At 45.7% G+C, this 26,448-nt stretch overlaps 1 protein-coding gene across 1 annotated transcript; it reads left to right on the top strand.

The window, feature by feature from the left end:
* The first annotated feature begins 9 nt into the window (after positions 1 to 9).
* On the top strand, positions 10 to 26,448 carry LOC119962443 (mitogen-activated protein kinase kinase kinase 14-like). The gene is made up of 6 exons (XM_038790399.1): positions 10 to 70; positions 5,616 to 5,747; positions 7,073 to 7,168; positions 10,497 to 10,666; positions 14,820 to 14,970; positions 25,792 to 26,448. Exons 1-6 carry the CDS (start codon positions 55 to 57, stop codon positions 26,190 to 26,192), a joined length of 966 nt encoding a protein of 321 aa, XP_038646327.1. The 5' UTR covers positions 10 to 54; the 3' UTR covers positions 26,193 to 26,448.

Genomic DNA, 26,448 nt, shown 5'->3' on the forward strand with positions numbered 1-26,448 from the left:
AACATCGTTCAGTTGCTTGGAGCTGTTCCACATGGAGATTTTGTGACATTCTTCATGGAACTGGTGAATGGTAACTGCTAATTGGAATTACCTACAGCCTCGAAACGGGCATGTGTGAAAACAGCCAAATGCTAATTTATTCAAGATATTATTTCCTATATTTGTCAAAAATGCATGCCATATTTATTCAATATTTAGCCTTCTACACTGTAATTTCTATGATTCTATGCATACATGATAAAACATGAGTGAGTATAGGATGGAATACATAACTGTCAGTGTAATTTCAGTGAATATTACACTGAGAATAATCCATGCTGAAATATTTGAAATTACTTTTATTGAGGCAAGCTGACAAATAATGGATATAAATGTTATCAAATGTTGGAATAATTTTTACTTTCATATTGGGATTTTAATATTTATATACTTAAGTCTTGTAGCTAACATTTATGGCACACACATCTATGGTTAAAAAAATGTCAGGATTGGTTGTGGTAATCATTATTTACTAAGTTAACAATGCTCATTGGTTTAAGTAACTATTTGTTCCCATTAGTTAATTGAAAACAGTTGCATTGATTTGGAAGGTAGGCAAGCTATAAACTCACAATCATAAGCCTCCCCGTACCAGGCTCCCCGGACAGGCGCCGGAATGTGGCGACTAAGGGCTTTTCACAGTAACTTCATTGAAGCCTACTCGTGACAATAAGCGATTTTCATTTTCATTTTTTCATAAGAAAACTTCTTTACATGAATGTGAGTTGTAAATTTGCAAATATTGAATATAATTCCATTTGTCCTGAAGAATATGTTGGGATGACAGCATTTAGAAATTGGCATTAATTTTAAAATACTGCAACTTCTATAACAACCATACAGGTCGCACTGAAAACTGATCTCTTTTGATTTGATAATGTGGAGTTCTAGTTCAATTGCTTTCAAAGCGAGATACTAGGAAGGGTCATGAAAAATCCTTGGCAAGTAGGATTAAGGTGAATGCCAAAGCTTTTTATTCATATGTAAAAAGCAAGAGGGTGGCCAGGGAAAGGATTGGACCACTAAGGACAGTGGGGGGGAATCTATGTGTTGAACCAGAGGAAATGGGCAAGGTACTAAATGAGTACTTTGCATCAGTGTTCACCAAAGAAAGGGACTTTGTGGAAGATGATTCTTGGGTAGGGTGTGTGGTAGTCTAGATCAGTGCATCTCAAACTATCTGATGTGGCGGACCGGCAGTTTTTTTTTTCAATGTGCCAGGGACCGGTGAGTGAAACAAGCCAATCCAGGATTACTGTCTCTTTCTTTTCTGGAAACACTCCAAGTACCGGCAGCCGATGGCTCACGTACCGGCACCGGTACGCGTACCACACTTTGAGAAGCACTGGTCTAGATCATGTTACATCAAAAAGGAGGAGGTATTGGGTCTTTTCAAATATATTAAGGTAGATAAGTCTCCTTGGCTGGATGGGATTTACCCCAGAATACTGAGGGAAGCAAGGGAGGAAATTGCTGGGGCCTTGATTGACATCTTTGTATCCTCATTGGCTACAGGTGAGATCCCAGAGGACTGGAGAACAGGTAATGTGGTACTGCTGTTTAAGAAAGGTAGCATGGGGCAGCACGATGGCATAGTGGATAGCACTGCTGCCTCACGGCGCAGAGTTCCCAGATTCAATCCTGGCTCTGGGTCACTGTCCGTGTGGAGTTTGCACATTCTCCCCATGTATGCATGAATTTTGCCCCCACAACTGAAAGATGTGCAGGATAGATGGGGATTGGCCATGCTAAATTGCCCCTTAATTGAGAAAAATGAATTGGATACTCTAAATTTAAAAAAAAAGAAAGGTAGCAGGGATACTCTTGGAAACTATAGGCTGGTGAGCCTCATGTCAATAGTAGGTAAATTATTGGAGCAATTTCTCGGGGAAAGGATTTATACCCATTTGGAAACAAATGGACTCATAAGCAATAGACAACATGGTTTTGTAAAGAGGAGGTCGCGCCTCACCAACTTGATTGAGTATTTTGAGCAGATGACAAAGATGATTGATGAGGGGAAGGCGGTGGATGTTATTTACATGGACTTCAGTAAAGCCTTTTACAAGATGCCTCATGGCAGACTGGTACAAAAGGTGAAGTCACACGGGATCAGAGATGAGGTGGTAAGATGGACACAGAACTGGCTCGGTCACAGAAGGCAGGGGGTAGCAGTAGGAGGGTGTTTTTCTGAATGGAAGGTTGTGACTAGTGGTGTTCCACAGGGATCGGTGCTGGGGCCTCTGTTGTTTGTGGTGTACATAAACAATTTGGAGAAAAATGTAGCCGGTCTGATCAGTAAGTTTGCGGATGACACCAAGGTTGGTGGAGTGGCAGATAGTGTTGAGGATTGTTAGAATATACAGCAGGACAAAGATAGGTTGGAGACTTGGGCAGAGAAATGGCAAATGGAGTTTAATCAGGATAAATGTGAAGTAATGCATTTTGATAGGTCTAACATAGAGGGGAAATATACCGTAAATGATTAAACTCTTAGGAATATAGAAAGTCAGAGAAATCTGGGTGTGCAGGTCCACAGATCCTTGAAGGTGGCGACACAAGTGGTAGTCAAGAAAGCATACAGAATGCTTGCCTTCATTGGAAGAGGCATAAAAACTGCATAAAAACTGCCAAGTCAAGCTGCAGTTGTATAGAACCATGGTAAGACCGCACTTGGAATATTGCACACAATTCTGGCCGCCACACTGCCAGAAGGATGTGGAGGCTTTGGAAAGGGTGCAGAGGAGGTTTACCAGGATGTTGCCTGGTCTGGAGGGTGTTAGCTCTCTGGAGAGGCTGAATAGACTCGGACTGTTTTCATTAGAAAGATGGAGGTTGAGGGGTGACCTGATAGAGGTCTACAAGATTATGAGGGGTATGGATAGAGTGGGTGGGCACTTTTTCCCAGGGAGGAGTGGTCAGTCACCAGGGGGCATAGGTTTAAGGTCTGTGGGGCAAAGTTTAGAGGAAATGTGCGAGGCAGGTTTTTTACGCAGAGGGTGGCGAGTGCCTGGAACGTGTTGGCAGGGGAGGTTGTGGAAGCAGATACATTAACAGCTTTCAAAAGGCATCTTGACAAACACATGGATAAGATGGGTATAGAGGGCTACGGCACAAGGAGTGCTGACCGTTTTGGCTAAGGGTGGTATCAAGACAGGTACAGGCTTGGAGGGCCAAGGGCTTGTTCCTGTGCTGTATTGTTCTTCGTTCTTTATATATCAGCTCTGCACCTCACCAGCATCTATGTGATCTCTTTGGAGAGATTAAACACCCAGGGAAATTTGGGGTGGAATTCTAGGAAATCCATTAGGCAATCAATACAAATCTGACAGATCACCCTGGCCCTGATAATTCTATGCAACACTCAACTTTTTAATGAAATGATTGCTGCTCCAACCAGAAACAGGTCTAGTTCTTGTTTGAAGGAGTGCAATGAATCCACCTGCATCAGGCAAGCTGCCAGTTAGCTACAGAGTCCACCATGCTGGGAAAATAACCATCTCCTCGCATTTAACCTAGTTCAGGCTTTGTACAAATTGTGACCCATGGTCCTCCCTTACCTATTTAATTAGAACAAACTTCCAACTTTCACACAATCCTGTTATTATCTTAGAAATCTCAATCTTGTCATCCCAAATCTACAATTCTCTAAAGAGTAGAATCAGCTCAAATTGGGAATTCATCCAGTGACCATCTGATTCAATCTTCCCAAAGTCTCTCAGCCAAAACTGAATGCAGTGAGGAGAATTTTAACATGGAGCAGAGGGTATGGGATTTAAATCGACAGAAAATTAAAGCATGTTGAGAAGCTGGATCCTGCCTCCAGCCAAAGGCTGTCTCAAGAGGAACAGGAACTAACCTATTCCCAGGGCCAAGGCCTGTACAAGACCAAAATAAGCTTTGCCTTGTAGAAAATTTCTCCTGCAAATGTCCCCCAACATCTTATTCACTCGAGTTCTTAGGTGGCAGCATTGTTCACAACAAATCAATGCACTAGAACAGCGATTTTCAAAGTGGGAGTCGCGACCCGTGGATGGGTCACGGAATGGGTCACCAAAAGGTCACCAAAAATTATCCCAAAGATCACCTGATCATTTTTTCCGTTTTCTCGCTCGGTAAATTCTCACTCTAGCAGTGTATGACCACATGAAGCGGATGTAGAAGTTGGTGCCATGGATTTCCCAGCCTCTCTAGGCCACAGTGTAGTTGAGGCAGTTTGCCTCAACCTGTAAAATTCTCTTTGGATGGCATTTTCTGCTACTGTGTTCAATATCGAGATCTGTATTAGTTCTGGAGTTCAGTGAGTCACTAACGAACCCCATGCATCCTTTATCATTCTCTCAGTTAACCCGGACACAAGTCTCCTCCATCCTAACAAGCCCCTATGTCCACTCCATCACTCCCGAATTGTCTCTCCACACTGGGGCTCTTGTCCTTCAAGACGCTTCTTTTTTTCATCACCTCCCCACCCCCTCTTCCCAGGTACTCATCCTCAAGCATCCATCTCTACCGTGTGGCTACATGGACTCCATCAGCTGAATTGGTTCCTGTACCGCAAGGATCTTTGCTTCTAGCTTTATCGGGACTTCAATTGTTCGCCAAGGATGGCATTACCTTGTGATTAAACTACACATGTATACAGGAGCTGGTAAAATTTTGCAGGTGAATGGAATGGAATGTGTCTGCACATATTGGTCAGCTGAGTTGTGCCCAGCATTGTTTTTTTTTAAGCACGTTTCAGTCTGTTACATATCTACCTGGGAAACGGTACTGACATGTGTCCAGTGAAACTCTGCCTGACCGTGTTTTTAGTTCAGCAGTTAGGGCTCCTGTTTCTGAAGTGGAAATTTTAACATTTAATTTCCTATCCGAGGTCATGTTAGGTTTTGAATGAGTGAACATGACCTTGTTAAAACTGTGTAATATTGAGCCTGTTAATCCTTCCAGCGTTTGCATGCAATTCTCCAAATGCTAACAATAGGTGTGAATATATAAAATAATCAAACAACTCTCAGTTACACCCTTTAGCAAGGTGAGAAGTTAGAACTGTCCTTTCATGGTGATACAACAGCACAATTTACAATTTTTACATTTAATGATACAGAAGTGTCAACAATGAGCGTGATGTTTTTAAAAATAATTATGGAGCATCAATTGTGAATGTGATGTGGGTCGCGAGAGTCGGCCATTCGGTAAAAATGGGTTGCTGGAAAAAAAGTTTGACGAACACGGCAATAAAACACCCAGATCTCTTTCTTTAATGTTTTTCTCTCAGGAGTAAGGATAAATGCATGTTCAACATTCCCCTTGCATGCTTTTATAAAGCAGTATGGTCTCAGTTTAAACATCACTTGCTAATCACAGGCCCAATTCACCAATGCATTGAGGTCTACCTGGCGCATTTAAACATAGTCAACAGTCCTGACATTCGCACACAGTCTTAATGTCATCTGTAAACTTGATGGGTGTGCCTTTCTTTCAGCAAAAGAGAAACCTGACCTTATTTCCAACAGTTTAATTATTGTTCTCTTTACATTTTAATTGAAACCTTGTTTATATTTGTCCTTTCCGTATAGGTGGAACATTAAGTGAACTAATAATGAGAAAGCGTTGCCTCTCTCACAAAGTAGCCATAAAGTACTTCAAAATGGTTCTGGACGCCCTGGACTATTTGCACCGATGCAGCATCATTCACAATGATGTGAAAGGTATAAGAAAGCTTCATGCCATTGTTTGCTACTGGTTAATAAATGACATGGGTATTGTTGCATTATTATAATGGTTCACTATTTTGACAGATGAGCATTTATTAAATTATTAATAGTAACTGTATTTCTATTAGATTTTTCAGAGAATTAATAGCTTTTATTTTCCAGTGAATGAGCAGTAAGTGCTCATCACCTGGGGAAATGGCTGAATGCTGCACTAGTTATTTTCCACTGCTGGCACCAAGTCTACATTTTAAACAGGGGATTCAGCCACCTTAATGCCCAGTATAAGTAATGTATTGTTAAAATGGGACCAAATGTGGCTGATCCAATATCAAAGTGCAAATCCAAAGGAGAATAAATATTGGCAGCAATCCCCCCCCCCCCCCCCCCCCCCCCCCCAATATTTAAAAAATAAGAAGCTGCTTTGGTTGGTTTGCAATTGTCATCAACAATATTAAAACATGAGAGTAGGATTGCAATTGAGCAATACCCCATTACTCGAGCTGCCCACCCAGATCTTTTCTTTACGTTACATACAAAGGAGTAATGAGATTTCCCCAACTCTTCAGGAAAAATAAAAAAATAAAACCATCTAAACACTAGTTTCCTGTTATTGGCAAGCTGGGAATCACAAAGCCAACTTTAGTTGCCTAGAAGGATGGATGAGATCTGGAATGTGGGCTCATTTCACAATCGGCTCAATGCTAAATTGAGAAAGTTGTCGTGTCCATGTTGTGGAAGGAGCAGATTGAATAGTCATTCATCAGCTAAACCTACTGTCATAATATACACATCAGTATATGATGATGCAGAGACACACACTGACTGACACACTGAAAGACCAATCAACACACACAACACAGCAGCCAATCACCAGTTAGGGCACTCTCACTATAAAGCCAGAGGGCACTAGTTTACCCGCTCATTCGGGATGCAGCCTCTGAGATGGGACAGAGCTCGCAGCTAGTAGCACAAACCTTCACCATGTGCTAACAGCTTAGACTGGTCAGGATAGGCATAGGTCTTCAGTTAATCTAACATAGTGTCGACCCACAGTGCAAGTATGTTGGTAGCCTGTATGTGTCACTGCTAAGGTAATCACAGTCTCCACAGATCCAGAGTACCCAACACATCACCTACCACGTGTTCTACCACATTCAATAGTAAATTTCAGTCCACTGTAAATGCCATTTATGGAAAAAACTTCTAAATTGTCTTCTTTTCATTAGTTTAGTACCCAAGTGATTTGCAGAATAGCAAACAAATAGATAATAAGCAACCTTGTGATGATTTTTAATAACAATATTTTTTAAATCTTTTAGGCGACAACATTCTTCTCTCGGACACTGAACAGCGGCTTTTGCTTTGTGACTTTACATTTGCTAAAAAGTTACCACTGGGACAGTTCACACCCAAAGGTAAAATTGCTCGAGTTTTCTTCTAGTGTATACTTACTTTTAGTTACTATCCAATGTATTAGGAAGGTAGTTTCACCAAATGCTTCCAAATTTTCAAACCCAGATTATAGTTGTGGGGCACAGTTTAAATGAGGAATTGGAATTGTTGCTTGCACAATGGGTATAAAGGATATAATCGCACAAAGGACCAGAGAGGTCCCACCTACAGATACAGAGCTGAAAGCTAAAGATAGTAAATGGCAACAGCTCTCATCAGACGTTTGCAACCTCACATGCAATCATGAGCTTTGTTAAATCAAAAAGATGTTTAAAAGATATCCTGGTGGCAACTGGGACAGTTCTTGGAGCCTGCCCCTTCTACTTGACCTAACATGGTATTGTAGAGCTATGACTAGCAGCCCTTGATAATGAGGACGCGATAAATGAAAGCGAATGGCATACCTCTGATCTTGAAATTATTGTGCTCTGCCAATGCAGAATTAGTGGAGTAGAAACCTCAGCCTTCCTAATCCAAAACCAGGGAACCTGTCCCAAATCCCAGGGGAAAGAACATTGACGTGACAGGAAGGATGTTTCAGTAGCATCCAACTCAATCTGCCAATTCAATTCCACAGCTCCTGTGCTGGAGGTAGCTCCATGCCTTTTGCAATGAAGAAAACATTGACCAATAATAATAATCATCATCATCATCTTTATTGTCACAAGTAGGCTTACATTAACACTGCAGTGAAGTTACCGTGAAAAGCCACTAGTCGTCACATTCCGGTGCTTGTTCAGGTACACGGAGGGAGAATTCAGAATGTCCAAATTACCTGGCAAGCACGTCTTTCGGGACTTGTGGGAGGAAACCGGAGCACCCGGAGGAAACCCACGCAGACGCAGGGAGAACGTGCAGACTCCGCACAGACAGTGACCCAAGCCGGGAATCGAACCTAGGACCCTGGCGCTGAGAAGCAACGGTGCAAACCATTGTGCTACCATCCCACCGGAAAGTATTTAGTTCCTAGCAAAGCCATTATCCCTAGCTAATGTTTGTAGCCTTAAATGCCTCCAGGATGACAGCCTTCTACTTGGGCCAACTGAAGGCATGATGAGACGTAAGACCCTACCAAGCCCTTATCCCCCCTTTAACACTGAACTGTAAATGGGGTAGAACTTTTCCAGATCAAGGTTCTTCCCAATGTTTCGCAATCCTGGGTTATAACTTTTACTTACTGCCTTTTCTGACCACGAGAATTTCAAGGCTTTTGTCTTTGAAGTTATATTAAGGAATCAGCAATGGGAGGAGCATTGATCATGAAAATTCCCCGCATCAATTTTCAATGGTAGTTGAATGTTTGCTTTGCTATTACCAGAGCATTTTACCTGTAATGAAGCAGAAATTGAAAAGGGCCATGAAAAGGAATGTTTATAGCCGCTATAAATATAGATTTACATTATAATGAGAGTGCAGCTGTGCTCTCAGCTGTGCACCATTACAGGCTGATCTTACAGTCAAAATGCTCCTGCTGTCTGGAATTCGCTTCCTAAATCACACAGACCTGTTACCTCTTGCCTTTTCATGATGTCTTTTGTTTTACCTTTCCCCACCCTCGCCCTAGTGAAGTACAATGTAACTATAAGTTCTTGATGCATTTTAGTCATACAGCATTTAAAATTGAACACAGTTTGGGTGCCTGAGAGGGGCAAGGAACAATCTCTGCAGCTGAATGGTGAGGCCCAAAAGGACATCAGATATTGGGCCTCATTCTTTTCACTGGTGGCACCACGGACACCTATTTCCCAGGCTGCTCACTAGTGAAGAGAAATGGAAGACATAAGCCACTGCAATGTCATTTGCAGATCTCAGATAAGTAGTTAAAGGGGACAGGAAGGAGTTGTGATTGGGAGGGGTCACAATTGGGAAAGGGTGGCAACCTATTGGGTCAGGAGGGTTGAGCAATCAGGCAGAAGCTAGAGGTGGCCAGAGGAGGTAGCTTTGGCTAAGGGGGTCGGGTGTAGTGGCAGTACTTGGGAGAGGCAGATCAAGCTTTGACCCCCTTCTTTGAACTGCACTCTTACTCCTCCCATCTCCACATTTAAAACTTTATTTGTGAGACTGTAAGGAGTGTGAAACAGATTTGTGTCACTGTGTTGAGACAAGAAGGAGTGTGAAGCAGGTCAGCATCACTAAGAAGAAAAGCTCTTTTACTCAGAGGGTGGTGGGAGTTCGGAACTCACTGCCTGAAAGGGTTGGTGGAGGCCGCGACCCTCCTAACATTTAAGAAGTATTTAGGTGTGCACTTGCGATGCAAAGTCAAACACCCCTTGAACACCCCTCAAATACCACCCTCTGCTTCCTGCCACTCAGATTTCTATACCCACACCGGCCCTTTCACTAGTGACACCGACACAAAGTATTCATTTTGATCCCTACCTACGTCTTCTGGCTGCACACACAAATTCCCACTGTGATCCTTAATGGGTCCTATTCTTTCCCCAGTTATCCTTTTACCCTGAATGTACTTGTAAAACAACTTAGAATTTTCCTTTATTTTACCTAACAGTATCTTTTCATGTCACCTTTTTTGCTCTCCTAATTTCTTTTTTTAAGTTCCCTCTTGCACATTCTATATGCCCTTAGGGCTTCTGCTGTTTTGAGCCTTCGGTATGCCTTAAGCCTTATTTTTTCTCCTTATCCAATGCAGTATATCCTTCGACATCCAGGGGCCACTGGATTTGTCGGTCCCACCCCTCTTTCTTGATTGGAACATTTTGACCCTGTACTCTCCCTATTTCCTTCTTAAATGCACCCTGTCATAATATATACCAATATATAATGGTGCAGACACACACTGATGGACACACACAGGGACCAATCAACATGTACAAACACCGCAGCCAATCACCAGTTAGAATACACACACTATAAAGGCAGAGGGCACCACGATTCCCGCTCATTCTGGGTGCTGCCTCTGAGTGTAACAGGAACTTATCCAGCCCAGCACGGACTCACAACACGTGCTGAGAAAATCAACTGGTTCGGACAAGGCTTAGGTCTCTAGTTCAAGTTAGCATTATTTAGACCCACAGTCATCTTGTGTTAGTTAGTTAGAAGTAGTTAATAAAATTGAGTTGAACCTTCATCAGTGTTGGAAGTGTTTGTTCATCTCTCAAGCCTACACAAGCCTACACAACACACCCCACTGTTCTGTCACAGACTTGGCTGAAAGTGTCTGCTCCCAGTCCACTCTGGCCAAATCCTATCTGATCTTATTAAAATTGGCCTTCCCCCAGTTTAGTTCTTTAATTTCAGAATGAACATCCTTACCCCTGTCTATTTCTTCAGGAGAAGCTCCAGTGGGAACACCAACACATATGGCTCCGGAAGTAGCTCTGAGTGCTGGCCATGACTGGAGGGCTGATGTCTGGAGTGCCACCTGTACCTTTTTACACATGATTAATGGAAGGCATCCCTGGGTGAAGAAGTTCGCTGATATCTATGTTTTACATAAGGTGGTAAGCAAAATGAATCAAACAAAATAAGGAAAGGATTTCAAAACTCTTATCAATCATAAAAACCTTGCAACCAAACATTTGGTTCTCCATATGCTTGTGTAAGTCTTTAGAAAATGTTTAATGTGGGCCATTTTGAAGACTGAGGATGGGATTTTTCAGCTGTTCCCGTTGGTGGGACCATCTGGAACTGCTGATGGTGAACACTGCCGCAGGTTTCCTGTTGGATGTGGATGTCTGAATTGAACTGAGTTTGAAGCAGTCTTTGTTCTCTTGTGGGGAAGGGGGTGTGGGGGTTGTGCATGTGCATGAATAACAAAAAGAGATAAAAAGTGAATCTAATTATTAACAGGGTTTGCAAAAACAATCCTAGAAGGATGGCTAAATGGGACCTTTAGAATTAGATACTCTGCTGGGATATAGTCGGGATATAGTCAGACAATGTTGAAACAAAGCATAAAAAAAGATTAATTTTGACCTGGAAGTACATAGTGATGATAATGGGGGTTCGATATTGCTACCGACAGGGTTTTCTGATCCCATGGGTGACACAGTGGTGCACTGATTAGCACTGCTGCCTTATGGCGCCAAGGCCCTGGGTTCAGTGCCAAGGCCCCGGGTTCAATCCCGGCCCCGGGTCACTGTCTGTGTGGAGATTGCACATTCTCCCCGTGTCTGCGAGGGTCTCACCCTCACAACCCAAAGATATGCAGAGTAGGTGGATTTGCCATGCTAAGTTCACCATTAATTGGAAAAAAAGAACTGGATACGCTAAATTTATTTATTAAAAAGTGGAAAAAAAGGATTTTATGATCCTGCCGAAGTCAATGGACATTTGAATGGATTGCTGCATTTTCCAGCCCCACCCCTTCCATGAGGGAGCCATGAAACCCAGCCCCCTGTGTATGGAAAATGGTGAGCGGGATTCTCTGATCCTGAGGCTAAGTGTTGACACCGTCAGGGGGCCAGTTCATACCGCTCTAGCTGCAGATCCCGGCGTCAACTGGGCGCCGCGGGGTCCACACATGCGCAGTGGCTCCCTTCTCTGCGCCGGCCCCGACGCAACATGGCGTAGGGCTACAGGGGCCGACGCGGAAGAAAGGAGACCCCCAGCCCGAGAGGCCGGACCGCCGATCGATGGGTCCCGATTGCAGACCAGGCCACAACGGAGCCCCCCCCCCCTCCGCCCTGGGGTCGGACCCCCCCCACAGGCCGCCCCCATACCCTTCCATGTCAAGGTTCCACCGGCTAGGAGCAGGTTAGAACGGCGCAGGCGGGACTCTGGATTTTTGTTACGGCCACTCAGCCCATTCCGAGCCAAGAATCGGCAAGGGTGCCGCTCTGCCGGCGCTGTGCCGACCACGCCGGTGCCAATGGCGCCGATTCTCTGCTCTGCGGGGAATTGGGTCCAGGCGTCGGGGCGGCGTGACGTGATTCGTGTCAGTCACAGCGATTCTCCAGCCCCGGACTGAGAGAATCCCACCTGGTGTTTCTTCCATTTGAAAAATGAAAATCGCTTATTGTCACGAGTAGGCTTCAATTAAGTTACTGTGAAAAGCCCCTAGTCACCACATTCCGGCGCCTGTCCGGGGAGGCTGGTATGGGAATCGAACCGTGCTGCTGGCCTGCTTGATCTGCTATAAAAACCAGCAATTTAGCCCAGTGAGCTAAACAAGCCCCCATTTCAACTCAAGTGCTGAAACAAACTCGAAGTATAGACCATGACCATTCAGTCCTTTGAGCCTATTCCATCACTCAGTTAGATCATGGCCGGTCAGTACTTCAATCCAATTTCCCTGCGTTTGGTACAAACTCCTTGCTATCTAGGTTCTGACTACCTGCAGCTGCCTCATCATCGAGCAGGTTAAAATTCAGGCAATGAGTTCAGGTTACTGGTTGGTTCCAAATGATTTTAACTATCTCCACCTCCCACTACCCTGCCCCCACCAATATGGTGACACAATGATTAGCACTATGGCCTCACGGTGCCAGGGTCCCGGGTTTAATTCCGGCCTCGGATGACTGTGTGGACAAAGAGCAGTATAGACAGGAACAAGCATTTTGGCCCTCCAAGCCTGTACCGGTCACGATAGGAACCTTGGCCAAAACCCTCAGCACTTCCTTGTGCCGTATCCCTCTATACCCATCCTATCCATGTGTTTGTCAAGATGCCTTTTGAACTTCATTAATGTATCTGCTTCGGTGTTCCAGGCACTCACCACCATCCTCTAAACTTTGCCCCACAGACCTTAGGCCTGTGCCCCCTGGTGACTGATCCCTCCACCCTGGGAAATAGTGCCTGCCCATTCACACTACCCATGCCTCTCATAATCATGTGGACCTCTAATGGATCACCCCTCAACCTCCGTCGTTCTAATGAAAACAGTTTGAGTCTATTCAGCCTCTCCGCATAGCTAACACCCTCCAGACCAGGCAATGTCCTGGTAAACCTCCTCTGCACCCTCTCCAAAGCCTCCACACACTTCTGGTACCTGAGGAATTCACCTGAGGAAGGAGCAGTGCTCCGAAAGCTAGTGATTTGAAACAAACCTGTTGGACTTTAACCTGGTGTTGTAAGACTTCCTACTGTGCTCACCCCAGTCCAACGCCGGCATCTCCACATCATCCTTCTGGTAGTGTGGCGACCAGAATTGTGTGCAATATTCCAAGTGCAGCCTTACCAAGGTTCTATACAACTGTAGCTTGACTTGCCAGTTTTTATACTCGATGCCCCGTCCAATGAAGTCAAGTATTACTTATGCAGGGCAGCACGGTGGCACAGTGGTTAGCATTGCTGCCTACGGCGCTGAGGACCCGGGTTTGAATCCCGGCCGTGGGTCACTGTCCGTGAGGAGTTTGCACATTCTCCTGTGTCTGCGTAGGTTTCACCCCCACAACCCAAAGATATGTAGGATAGGTGGATTGGCTACGCTAAAATTGCCCCTTAATTGGAAAAAATAATTGGATACTCTAAATTTTTTTTTTTAAAGTATTCCTTATGCTTTCTTGACTACCTTGTCCACTTGTATTGCCACTTTCAAAGATTTGTGGAACTGCACAATCGCTCTGACACTCTTCCTGTATCTGCGTGGGTTTCCTCCGGGTGCTCCGGTTTCCTCCCAGAGTCCAAAGATGTGCAGAATTGGTGGATTGGCCATGCTAAATTGTCCCTCAGAATCCAAAAGGTTAGGTAGAGTTACGGGGACAGGGTGGGGGTGAGGGCCTAGGTTGGGTGCCTTATCCAAGGGTTGGTGCAGACTCAATGGGTCGACTGGCCTCCATCTGCACTGTAGGGTTTCAATGGAATCACCCCCAAAATGTCTCACAAATAGCACATTTGTAAATAGAATATTCCTGCAATTTGATTGTGTTTTTTTGCCATTGGGTAAAAATATGAATTCTCCGTTTCAGGGACTATGTCCCCCGACAAACTGGCGTCAAATGGCTATATATTCACAGCCCTGCAGTCGGCTAGCAGGGAGCCGTTGTGAAGCTCCCAGCTCCAGCTGCAGTTATGACTCGTCCCGCACTTCCGGGTCAGAGGCCGCGCATGCGCACGGCGTTGGCCTCCAGCGTCCGCGCCGTGCTCCATGGCGGACTCAGACCGCGGAGCTGAACCGCGGATATAATGCCCCCGATCGGCCTCGCCCCCGACCCGGACCACCTGGACGATAAAGAAACAATCCCCCCTGAGGCCCCACCGTGCTCTCCGATCAGCCCTCCCCCGGAGTTCAGCCGGTCGGTGGCGGAGAATAGTGGGGTGAGCCTCAAGCAATGGCTGCAGGTGGGGGATACGCAGCGAGGCGTACTTCCCAGGTACACCGCTTTGCGGGTACCGGAGAATCGAGCGTCCAGCGGTGGTCCTGATTCCATGAGTGGAAATGGATTCTCCACCCCAGCGCCGGACGTGATTTCGGCATCGGGGTGCGGCGAATCCAGCCCATTACCTTTGTTTTCAATTTTATAGGATTGCCCTTTTTAATAAACCCAATGCCTGCATATGCTATTAATTAACTACTTTTGTTTCATTTGTCAGTTTAAATTAGTTGTTTATTTGCGTCCTCCTCTATAGTCATTTCACTATTGTCTCTACACTATTAAATATGTGACATTTTGTTTTTCATCATCATAACAAAAGAAATTGTTTTCTTTGTAGATTGCAGAAGAGAGTCCACCATATTTTGAGATCCCCCCATCATGCCACATTTTGGTGGATAGTCTTATTAAGAGGGGCCTAATGGTGGATCAATATGAAAGACCTTTTGCAGCAACCTTGCGAGATGAAGCAGCTGATGTCATGACTCAGAGTAAGAAGCAATTTCTAAAAGAATACTAATATACATTTTCATTGGAAATGTTTGCTGTTTCACTCCCATCAGAAAGGTAATAAATGACCTTTCTTGGCATGTTTGCTATTTCTCATTGTGTTGAAACGAAAATGTCAGCATTCTGTGAGGGGGGGGGGGGGAACTTGTGGATGTTCACCTGTATGCAGAGTTTACAATAGGATACTGTCCCAACTATGGCTCCGCCATCATGAGGAAATGCTGAGGAAAGGTCAGAGGGGTGGTGACAAAGACATGTGGAGGATCAATCTGGAGAATATGAAAGCATATCCAGGTAGTCGGTATGAGATCAGCAAAGACTAGACCATGGTGCGGGGAGCAGGAAGTGTTTATAAAGTGTAAAATTATGAAATAAAATCAGCTGAATTATTTAGCATTTAGTGGAATTGCATAGACTAGCATTTAATTTGCCTGGATATTTTATTCAGCTTACGTACTTCACACCATAGATGCTTCCCAAGAATAGATTCTTGATAACCTGTATAAGGATGCACAGGGATATATTTTCCTCAGTCCCAAGAAATCATCGCGGGTGGAACAGAAAATTTGATGGGCCAGTTAAAGGTCCGTTGACCTCGGGTGGGAATTTCCAGTCTCAAGGCAGATGTGACTGGAAAATGCCACCAATGGTATCTTTTTGATCAATGATTTTCCCATTCAGACGTTGTCAAAATATGCATGGGCATATGTACAAATATTAAAATGGTTTGCTCCTTCTCAGTTAAGCAATGCTTCAATTTAAACATTGTTTTTAATGCATTCCATGGCCTTGCTCTTCCCTATTCCTGTAATCTTCTACAGCTCCACATCGCTCTGAGATATATGCACTCTTCTAATTCTGGTCTCTTTCAACATCCTCTGTTTTAATTGCTCCACCATGGTTACCTATGCCCTAAATTCTGAAATTCCGTCCCTAAACCTCTTTCCCTATCTCTCTTTCCTTCTTTCAGGAACTTCTTAAAACCCATCGCTTTAACCAACATTTTGGCTATCTGCCCTTATGTGACTCAGTGTCAAAGTTTGCTTTATGATGCTCCAATGAAGCACCTTGGGACATTTTATTATGTTAAAGGCAATATATAAATATAGGTTTTGTTTTGGTATCTACTCAGCAAGGATAAACAACGACACCTCCTCCACGATAGTCCTCAATACCAAGGCCTTGCTAGGCTGTGTACTTAGCCCCCTACTATACTCCTTATACAAGGCTGAGGCATTTGTGACAATCTTCAGTCAGAAGTGCCACCTCGGTTTCTTCCAGAGGTCCAGAGCATCACAGATGTTCTTCCTCAACCATGATTTCCCACCTACAGTTGTTGACAGAGCCCTCAACAGTACAGTCCATCTCCCACGCCACTACCCTCTCCCCCTCCCCTCCCTCCCAGAACAATGATAGAGTCCCCCTCGTTCTCACATTTCACCCCACTAGTCTCGTATGCAAAGCATAATCCTCCGCCATTTTTGCCAACTCCAGCGTGATGCCTCCACTAAACACATATTCCCTTCACTCTCTCTGTCAGCATGCCGCAGATACCGTTCCCTCCAAGATAATCTAGTCCACTCCTCCACCAAACCCAACTCCTCTCCCATCACCCATGGTACCTTCCCATGCAATCGCAGAAGGTGCCCCTTTACCTCTTCCATACTTAACGTCCCAGGCCCCAAACACTCATTCCAGGTTAAGCAGTGTTTCACTGGCACCTCTTTCAATTCGGTCTATTGCATTTGCCTCTATATTGGAGAGACCAAACACAGACTGGGTGATCGCTTTGCTGAGCACCTTCAGTCTGTGCGCATTCAGGATCCTGACCTTCCCATTGCCTGTCATTTTAACAAAAGACGCTGCTCCCATGTTCACGTGTCTGTCCTTGGCCTGCTGCAATGTTCCAGTGAAGCTCAATGCAAACTGGAGGAACAACATCTCATCTTCCGGTTAGGCACGCTACAGCCTTCCGGTCTCAACATCGAATTCAACAACTTCAGATGATTTGCTCTACCCCACCTCGACCCATTTGTTTTCATCCCATTTCATTTTAACTGTCTTTTTCCATTTCTTTCTTTCTTGTCTTTCTTTATATATATTTATCCCCCCCGTCTTATCCACCTTTCGTTACCCTTTCTCCCCTTTGCTTCCCCCATCCCCTCCCCCCACATCTATATCCATCACAGTTTATCCTCAAATGTTCGTATCTCTACTGTTTGGCCTTTCACACCTTTTGTTCTCTCTGGGGACTGCCATTAGCAATCTTTCCTTTGGTTTCTGTGGCTATTCGCACCCCGTTTCCTGGGTTTCTGTGGCTATGACTCATCTTTCCTTCTCACTGCACAGTATAAATATTTCCCATTTTCTCTGTCTTTTAGCTTTGACAAAAGGTCATCTGGACTTGAAACGTTAGCTTCTTTCTTTCCCTACAGATGCTGCCAGATCTGCTGAGATTTTCCAGCATTTTCTCTTTGGTTTCAGATTCCAGCATCCGCAGTAATTTGCTTTCATCACAGATATCAGTCTTCAGCCATTCCGATTCACTCCACGTGATATCAAGAAACGGCTGAAGGCAATGGATACTGCAACGGCTTTGGGCCCTGACAATATCGCGGCAATAGTACTGAAGACTTGTGCTCCATAACTTGCCGCACCCCTAGCCAAGCTGTTCCAGTACAGCTACAACACTGGCATCTAACAGGCAATGTTGAAAATTGCCCAGGTGTGTCCTGCGCACAAGAAACAGGACAAATCCAACCCAGCCAATTACCACCCTATCTGTCTACTCTCCATCATCAGCAAAGTGATCGAAGGAGTCTTAACAGGGCTATCAAACAGCACTTACTCAGCAATAACCTGCTCACGGATGCTGAATTCCCCATAATCAACGTCCTGGGGGTTACCATTGATCAGAAACTGAAATGGACTAGCCACATTAATACTGTGGCTACCAGGGCAGGTCAAAGGCTAGGAATCCTACAGCGAGTAACTCACCTCCTGACCCTCCAAAGCCTGTCCACCATCTACAAGGTAAAGTCAGGAGTGTTAAGGAATACTCTCCACTTGCCTGGATGAGTGCAGCTCCAATAACAGTCAAGAAGCTTGATACCATCCAGGACAAAGCAGCCCGCATGATCGCTACCCCTTCCACAAACATTCAAACCCTCCACCACTGACGAACAGTGGCTGCCATGTGCACCATCTACAAGATGCATGCAGTAACTCACCAAGGTTCCTGGACAACACCTTCCAAACCCACAACCACTACCATCTAGAAGGGCAACAGCAGCAGATACCTAGGAACCCCACCACCTGGAGTTTCCCCTCCAAATCACTCACCACTCTGACTTGGAAATATATCGCCACCGCTCCTTCACTGTCTCTGGGGCAATATCCTGGAACTCCCTCCCTAACAGCACAGTGGGTGTACCTACACCTCAAGGACTGAAGGCAACCCATCACCACCTTCTGAAGGGCAACTAGGGATGGGCAATAAATGCTGGCCGAACTAGCGACACCCACATCCCGTAAATGAATAATAAAAAATGACTTGTGTGGCAAAATTCGGCTCCAACTCCATTTACAAGTTTGCTGATGACACGACCATCGTGGGGTGGATCTCAAACAAAGGTGAGTCAGAGTACAGGAGGGAGATAGAGAGCCTAGTGGCAAGTTGCAATGATGGCTATCTCTCCCTCAATATCAGCAAAACTAAAGAGCTGGTCATTGACTTCAGGAAGCGAAGTGTCGTTCACAACCCTGTCTGCATCAATGGTGCCGAGGTGGAGATGGTTGACAGCTTCAAATTCCTAGGTGTAAACAGCATCAACAATCTGTCCTGGTCCACCCACGTTGACACTACGACCAAGAAAGCACAACAGTGCCTATACTTCCTCAGGAAGCTAAGGAAATTTTGCATGTCCACATTGACTCTTAGCAATTTCTATAGATGCACCATAGAGAGCATCCTATCTGGCTGCATCACAGCCTGGTATGACAATTGCTCGGCCCAAGACCATAAGAAACTACAGAGAGTCATGAACACAGTCCAGCCCATCATGCAAACCCGCCTACCACCCATTGACTCTGTTACACCTCCCACTGCCTTGGGAAAGCGGGCAGCATAATCAAAGACCCCTTCTATCCATGTTATTCTCTCTTTCAACCTCTTCCATTTGGCAGGAGATACAAAGGTCTGAGAACACGGCCTAACAGATTCAAAAACAGCTTCTTCCCCGCTGTTACCAGACTCCTGAATGACCCTCTTATAAATTGAACTGATCTCTCCAAGCATCTTCTCTGCTACACTCCGTATGCTTCACTCGATGTCTATGTACTTACATTGTGTATTTATCATTTGTTCTATGTTTTTCATGTATGGAATGATCTGCGTGGGTGGTACAGAGTATCTCGGTGCTCGTGACAATAAATCTGAATCATCTCTATTATTATTTACCATTTCTTCTTCTTTCTACAAGGTGTTCTTTCAATTCTTCTCTTATTTATTTTGTTCTTTTCTGGCCTTCACTAACCTTCCCTTGAATTCCTTTCCTTTTCATTTTTCCACCATGATTTTCTCAGTCACTTTTCATTCACTCCCTCTGCTTATTTTTCTTTTTCAATTTAACATTCCTCGAACTGTTGTAGTGCAGCTACAGCCCTCACATATATCCAATAATTGGGAAAATTTCCATGTATGTCCTCCTACAAAAAGCTAGAAAAATGCAAGTCAATTGCTGTCTGATCAGTCTCCTCTCAATCACCAGCAAAAGTGATGTGATGTGTCATCAGTGTTATCCAGCAACATCTAGCACCAATGACATGTTCATGGATGCTGAATTTGGGTTCTGTCAGAACCACTTGATTCCTGAAATCATCACATCTTTAATCCAGACATGAGTGCAAGAGCTGTATGCTATAGGAGAGGTGAGAGCAGCTGCCCTTGATATCAAGGCAGCATTTGACAAAACATGACACCAAAGGTCTCTAGAAGAAAAAAATAGATCAATGGGAAACAATTCAAAGGTTGGAGTCGTACTTAATGCATTCGGAGACTGCTGTGAGTGACCAGAAACTAATCAGAGCAATCCCAGGGTATCACTGCAGGAGTTTCTCAGAAAAACGTCCTTGGTCTAAGCATCTTTAGCTGTTTTACCAATGATCTTTCCTCTGACAAAAGATCAGGGGCGAAATTCTCCCCCCCTCCCCCATGCCGGGTGGGAGAATCGCCGGGGCGCCGAGCGAGTCCCGCCACGCCGCCCTGGCACCCGCACGCGATTCTCTCACCCCCCCCCCCCCCCCCAAACCGGCGCAGCGAGATTCACGGCTGGCTGCTAGGAGAATCGCCACTCGCCGTTTGTAACGGGCGAGCAGCGATTCTCCGGCCTGCCCAACACGACAGGTTCCTGCCGGCGCCATCCACACCTATTTGCTGCCGGTGGGAACAGCGCGGGAACGCTGGGGGGCCGGCCTGTGGGGGGGGGGAGGGGGGAGTGGGGTTCTTGCACCGGGGGGGGCCTCAAAAGGGGTCTCGCAACGCGGTAGCATAGTGGTTAGCACAATTACTTCACAGCTCCAGGGTCCCAGTTTCGATTCCGGCTTGGGTCACTGTCTGTGTGGAGTCTGCACATTCTCCCCGTGTGTGTGTGGGTTTCCTCCGGGTGCTCCGGTTTCCTCCCACAGTCCAAAGATGTGCAGGTTAGGTGGACTGGCCATGATAAATTGCCCTTAGTGTCCAAAATTGCCCTTACTGTTGGGTGGGGTTGCTGGGTTATGGGGATAGGGTGGAGGTGTGGGCTTGGGTAGGGTGCTCTTTCCAAGAGCCGGTGCAGACTCGATGGGCCAAATGGCCTCTTTCTGCACTGTAAATTCTATGACTCTATGACTCTATGAAGGAGGACCTCCTTTCCTCCGCCGCCCTGCAAGATCCATCCGACACCTTGTTGCGGGGTGGCCGTGAGGAGGACGGCAACCGTGCATGCGCGGGTGACGTCATTTACGCGGTGCCGGGCGCGTCATTTACACGGCACCGCCTTTACGTGGCGCCAAGGCTCGGCGCGCGTAAATGACGTGGCGCCACTCCTCGCCCCCATGGGGCGGGCAAATAGGGGGATGGGAGCGGCCTCCAACGCCAGATTTCACTCTGGCGTCGGGACTTAGGGCGGAATTCTCCGCTCTTGCGATGAATCGGGAAGGCTGTCGTGAACTCGGCCGAGTTTCACGATGGCCTCGGAGGCCGCTCCTCGCACCTTATTCACCCCCACCCGGGGGGCTAGGAGCGGCGTTCCGTTATTCTCGGCCGCCGGGCCTTGACGCTTGCGTCAAGGCGGCGTGCCGAGAATGACGCGACGGCGGCGCCTAAGTGACGTCAGCCGCGCATGCGCAGTTTGGCCGGCTCCAACCCACGCATGCGCGGCTGACGTCACGACGGCTGCCGGCTCCAACCCACGCATGCGCGGTTACCGTCTTCCCCTCCGCTGCCCCGCAAGACGTGGCGGCTTCATCTTGCGGGGCGGCGGAGGGGAAAGAGTGCGTCGCTTTGAGACGCCGGCCCGATGATCGGTGGGCACCGATCGCGGGCCAGTCCCCTCCCGAGCACGGCCGTGATGCTCACTCCCCTCTCCGCCCCCCACAAGCCACAAACGAGCATTTGGCGCCCATGTTCACGACGTCAGCGACCAGGTGTGTTTGCCGCCGTCGTGGTCCGGTCGGGAACGTCAGGCCGCTTGGCCCATCCGTGAAAAACGGCGAGCGGCGATTCTTCCGAGCGGGGGGGTGGGAGAATCACGGGGGGTGCCAGGGCGACGTGTCGCCCGGCCCTCCCGCGATTCTCCCACCCGGCGTGGGGAGCGGAGAATTGAGCCCTTAGTCTCCTGATGGGAGAATTGCGCCCTGGTGTGTGGGATGTTGCCTTTTCTGTGGCGTTGCTCTAACTGCGGCAATCAGTCGGTTTGCCCTCCTTTCTTTTGGTAGCTATATTCTAATGCTCAGAGTCGCCAGGTATCAAATGATACACCACAAGGTTCAACCGGTGATCGATCAAAGATCAAAACACCAGTTAGTTAGTTCAAGGTCCAGGGTACTTCATTTACACACTATTAGGCATGCTTCATAAACACTACTAGTTAACTACACCTATCGACTAAGACAACATGTAATTAACATCAGACACCTGCTTAGGTCAGAGGAACAGTGGCTGCTGTTCAATTCTGGATCTGTTGAGTCTGGAGAAGTAACTGCTGCTCAGCTGGGCTCATCTGTCTGGTAGCAGGCGTTGCACTTGGACTTGCTTCTGGTGGTGCTGCGATTGGAGATGGACGTTGCCGGGGCACCAGGTCCAAGAGAGGATGAACATATAGTGGACTCTCTTCTTGTACTTGGGGGTTTTCGCGCTCTTTTGGGCGGTCCTTCAGTTTGGACACCACTAATTGGGTGATCCCTGATCACTGTGTTCGATTTCTAACCAATAAATGGGCGGGTGCCTGGATGGCTGGCCGTGTCCCAAGTGGTCACTGACCCTGTTGTTTACGCTTCCCTAGAACAGGAAGTGGCACTGAAATGTCTGGGAATGTACCGGTCACTCAAGTACCAGTCCTTTGTCTTGGTCAAGATGGGCCATCAAATGCTAATCGGCCCATCAAAATGCTAATTGGTCGGAGTTTCGATACTGTCTGGACTCCTTGCTTGCAAGTATACAGGCTCTACAAGATTCAGGCTCTGAGCCTGCCTGAGTCTTGCTTTGTCCATTTTACCTGCTAGGCTTTGCGAGTTTCTCTGTTCCTGGTTGTAAGTAGCCATCCCAGATGGTTACAGGGTGTCGCTGGTCAGGCCAGCATTTATTGCCCATCCCCAGTGCCTGCTTCTTAATGTGGAATCAGAGTTAAGTTTCATTCATCAGGATTTGCTTAATGTTAAAGCTTGCGCTGACAAGTGTAACATTTTGTGTCACGAAAATGTACTACTGGCATGTTGGTAATGGAAGCGGTAGATTTTGAGTCAGGTGGCTATGACACTGACCATCTCCAGCAAAAAAAATCCCAATCGCCTCATCATGTCCAAACTACAGCTAATTTCCCACCGCAATATATTGAGGGTCACCTTTGACCAGACACATAACTGGGCTCTGGTTACTGGGCTGCATATATGCATTCTGTGATAAATGGCTTACTTCTTACTAACATATTTTGTAAACTGGCCGAAGTAAATGATGAACTACAGAGCATCTAATTTAAATAATTTATGTTGGAACAACTGCGTTATAAAGATACCTAAGATAAATAAAATAATAAACTACTAAGACTAATTAACTATTATAGAGCTACTGTAAAGTACATCCATCCCTGAGCACAACCTACTCCCAACTCCCCAGGTACAGGGTCACGTGGTGGGTTAACACTAGCACTACTGGTCAGAGGTCATGCATAACATTATGTACAGACTTCCTTTTTGCATATCATCACACCCACACTATAAGGCACAAGTCAAGAGACTGGTGGAATACTCACTCCTCACCTGGATGGCTACAGCCACAACAACATCCAGAAACTCAACATTATCCAGAAAAAAAAGGTAATTTTGATCAGTGTCATAGCCACCTGACTCAAAATCTACCGCTTCCATTACCAACATGCCAGTAGTGCATTTGATCTACAGGATGTACTGCAACATCTCACAGAGGTTACATTGACAGCACCTACCTCTCCTGCAACCTCTACCACCAACAAGGGTGAAAATTATGTCACAAGCACCACTACTCTCAAGTTCCTCACCTTCCTGACTGGGAGATGTATTGTCATTCTTTCATTGTCACAGGTCAATATCCTGGACTAACTCGACTGTCAAAGAACTATCACTGTAAGTGCTGTGGTAGTTCAAGCAAAAGCCCAACAGCACCTTCTGAGAGCAACTGGGGATGGTTGCCAAATGTGCCTCAAAAAGAATGCCTACACCCTGAGAACAAAGTATGAAACAAAATGAAAGTTGCCATAGTCCCCGAGGACCATAGGTTGCTCTCCCCTTTTGAGAGATTGCTGGCTGGTGGTGATTTGACCTGAGAGTCACACACCTCAGGAGAGGGGCATGGTTGAGAAGGCAAGGCCTTTATGCTTAACCTCAGTTGGTACACAAATTGAACACGCACTGTTGGCGACGCTCCGCATCATGAACCAGCCATACAACCAATTGAGCTGACACCCTAAGAACAAAGTATACTTTTAATAGAAACATGTTTGCATGGAGTCAATTACAGCACTGAAATTGCAATTCTAGTTCAATAAGTACACAGATACAGCTCAGATTTATGAGCTATGAACGTGAGTAGCTCACAAGACGTCCAGCATTCACGTTTGCACCTGGAAGGCCAAAATATATCACATTTTATTTGAGGAACAATTTTTGGTGGATGAATTTTTATTTTGATTGTAAGTTTACCATCCAGGGAGGAAAATAAAAAGACCTGTGCTGCTGGTTGGCTTTGAGCCTGTTCAAGACAGAAAAAGCTGTCAATGTGTGTGGCCCAGAGACTGCCTGCTGATAGCAGGTAAGTCTGTGGGCAGCTACTGGGCTTTCCAAGAGGGTTCTCATGATCGTGCAAGGTTGATTGCAAAGGGCTAAGGTTTCTGCTGGAGAACCATAGAAAATAAGTGCAGGAGTAGGCCATACGGCCCTTCGCGCCAGCACCACCATTCAACATGATCATGGATATGATCGTGGCTGTTCATGAAAATTCCCCACTCCCGCTTTCTCTCCATACCCCTTGATCTCTTTAGCCACAAGGGTCACGCCCAGTTCACTCTTGAATATATCCAATGAACGGGCCCCAACAGCTTTCTGTGTTAGAGAATTCCACAAGTTCACAATTCTCTGAGAGAAGAGGTTCGTCCTTATCTCAGTCCTGAATGGCTTACCTCTTATTCTTAGGCTGTGACTCCTAGTTCTGGACATCCCCAACATCGGGGACATTGTTCCCGCATCTAGCCTGTTCAGTCCCAGAATTGTGATTCTTCTTGACCCCATCAAGAAATTAATTTATTTTTAAAAATAATTTTAGAGTACCCAAGTATTTTTTTTTTACAATTAAGGGGCAATTTAGCATGGCTAATCCACGGTGAAACCCTCGCAGACACGGGGAGAATGTGAAAATTCCACACGGACAGTGACCCAGGGCCGGGATTCGAACCCGGGCCCTCAGCGCCACAGTCCCAGTGCTAACCACTGCACCACATGCCGCCCTAAGAAATTAATTTCTGACTTTATTTCAGCCTCTAAAATTAATATGTATAAATTATCGAACAGTCCGGGGACAAAGAGCAGGCAAATATCTATTTATGCTTACACTCCTTATTTATTGATTTGCCTTCTTTGAACTTATTTAGTTCTTATTTGAGCTCAGAGACTGGTTTAGCTCACTGGGCTAAATCGCTGGCTTTTAAAGCAGACCAAGCAGGCCAGCAGCACTGTTCGATTCCCGTACCAGCCTCCCCGGACAGGCGCCGGAATGTGGCGACTAGGGGCTTTTCACAGTAACTTCATTGAAGCCTACTCGTGACAATAAGCGATTTTCATTTTTCATTTTCATTTCATTCATTTTTTCATTTGTTTTAAAGGATTGGATTGCCATTAGCCCAATTACCTGATTGGTTTACTAAATAATAGGAATATTGATTTGGCCTTTATTCCGACCCATGTGGTTGCACAAAAGAAGCCCACATTGTCATGAAGTTTGGCACTCTTGCTCTGTCAGCTGAATAAAAAGGGTCTCAGAAACTGCCCGCAATAATGTTTGTCTTTTTTTTTGTCAGTTTCAGGTCTTCAGTTTATATTTGGGGAGCAGTATGCTGAAGTAAACTCCCCACTCTGCAATGAAAATATGCCCGAGTATCCTTCTCAGACCAATCTTGAACTATCCTCCATTTTAAAAGATTTAAAGGACCCATCTTCAGGATCCCATCTCAAACCAGAAAGTGAGAATAAAGTAAATGAAGTACAACTTGTGGTTGGAAACAATTCTGAAAATCAGCAAAGCCTACAAAGAAAAATAAAGGATACCACAGAGAAAGACAAAAAGGACGCTAATTCTTCCAAGCCCTGTGGTGCTAATATTGAAAATCAAATTTCAACTTCAAAAAGGAATCAGCAACTCTCCCACGAAAAAGTAAAGCGTCTCCAATCGTGTCCTGTTACTGCAATCACAAAGAAATGAAGACATTGAGAGCTTCTACGAGGTATATCAACTCTCAGCGTAGATTGAACAGCCTCCTGATCAAAGTGCACTGCAGGGATAACCAGCCTGCTGGTATTCTAAAGCTCAGTTTACACCATGCTGTTACAGTCCATTTGGACATAAAAGTCCAATTAGGGAATGGTAATGCTAATTGCATTTTACAGCATTGGTTTAACAGGGTGATAATATTTGAATACTGGTTTGTGTATTTAAGAGGAATTTAAGCCAATGCTTG

This window comes from Scyliorhinus canicula, chromosome 2 (genome assembly GCF_902713615.1).
Source record: "Scyliorhinus canicula chromosome 2, sScyCan1.1, whole genome shotgun sequence".
In the NCBI taxonomy this organism is placed as follows: Eukaryota; Metazoa; Chordata; class Chondrichthyes; order Carcharhiniformes; family Scyliorhinidae; genus Scyliorhinus; species Scyliorhinus canicula.

What these genes read in the sequence shown, in the direction of transcription:
- LOC119962443 (XM_038790399.1), top strand. An exon ending in CATTCACAATGATGTGAAAG is followed by an intron (nt 5,748 to 7,072) that starts GTATAAGAAAGC and finishes TAAATCTTTTAG; the next exon opens with GCGACAACATTCTTCTCTCG. An exon ending in TCTATGTTTTACATAAGGTG is followed by an intron (nt 10,667 to 14,819) that starts GTAAGCAAAATG and finishes TTTTCTTTGTAG; the next exon opens with ATTGCAGAAGAGAGTCCACC.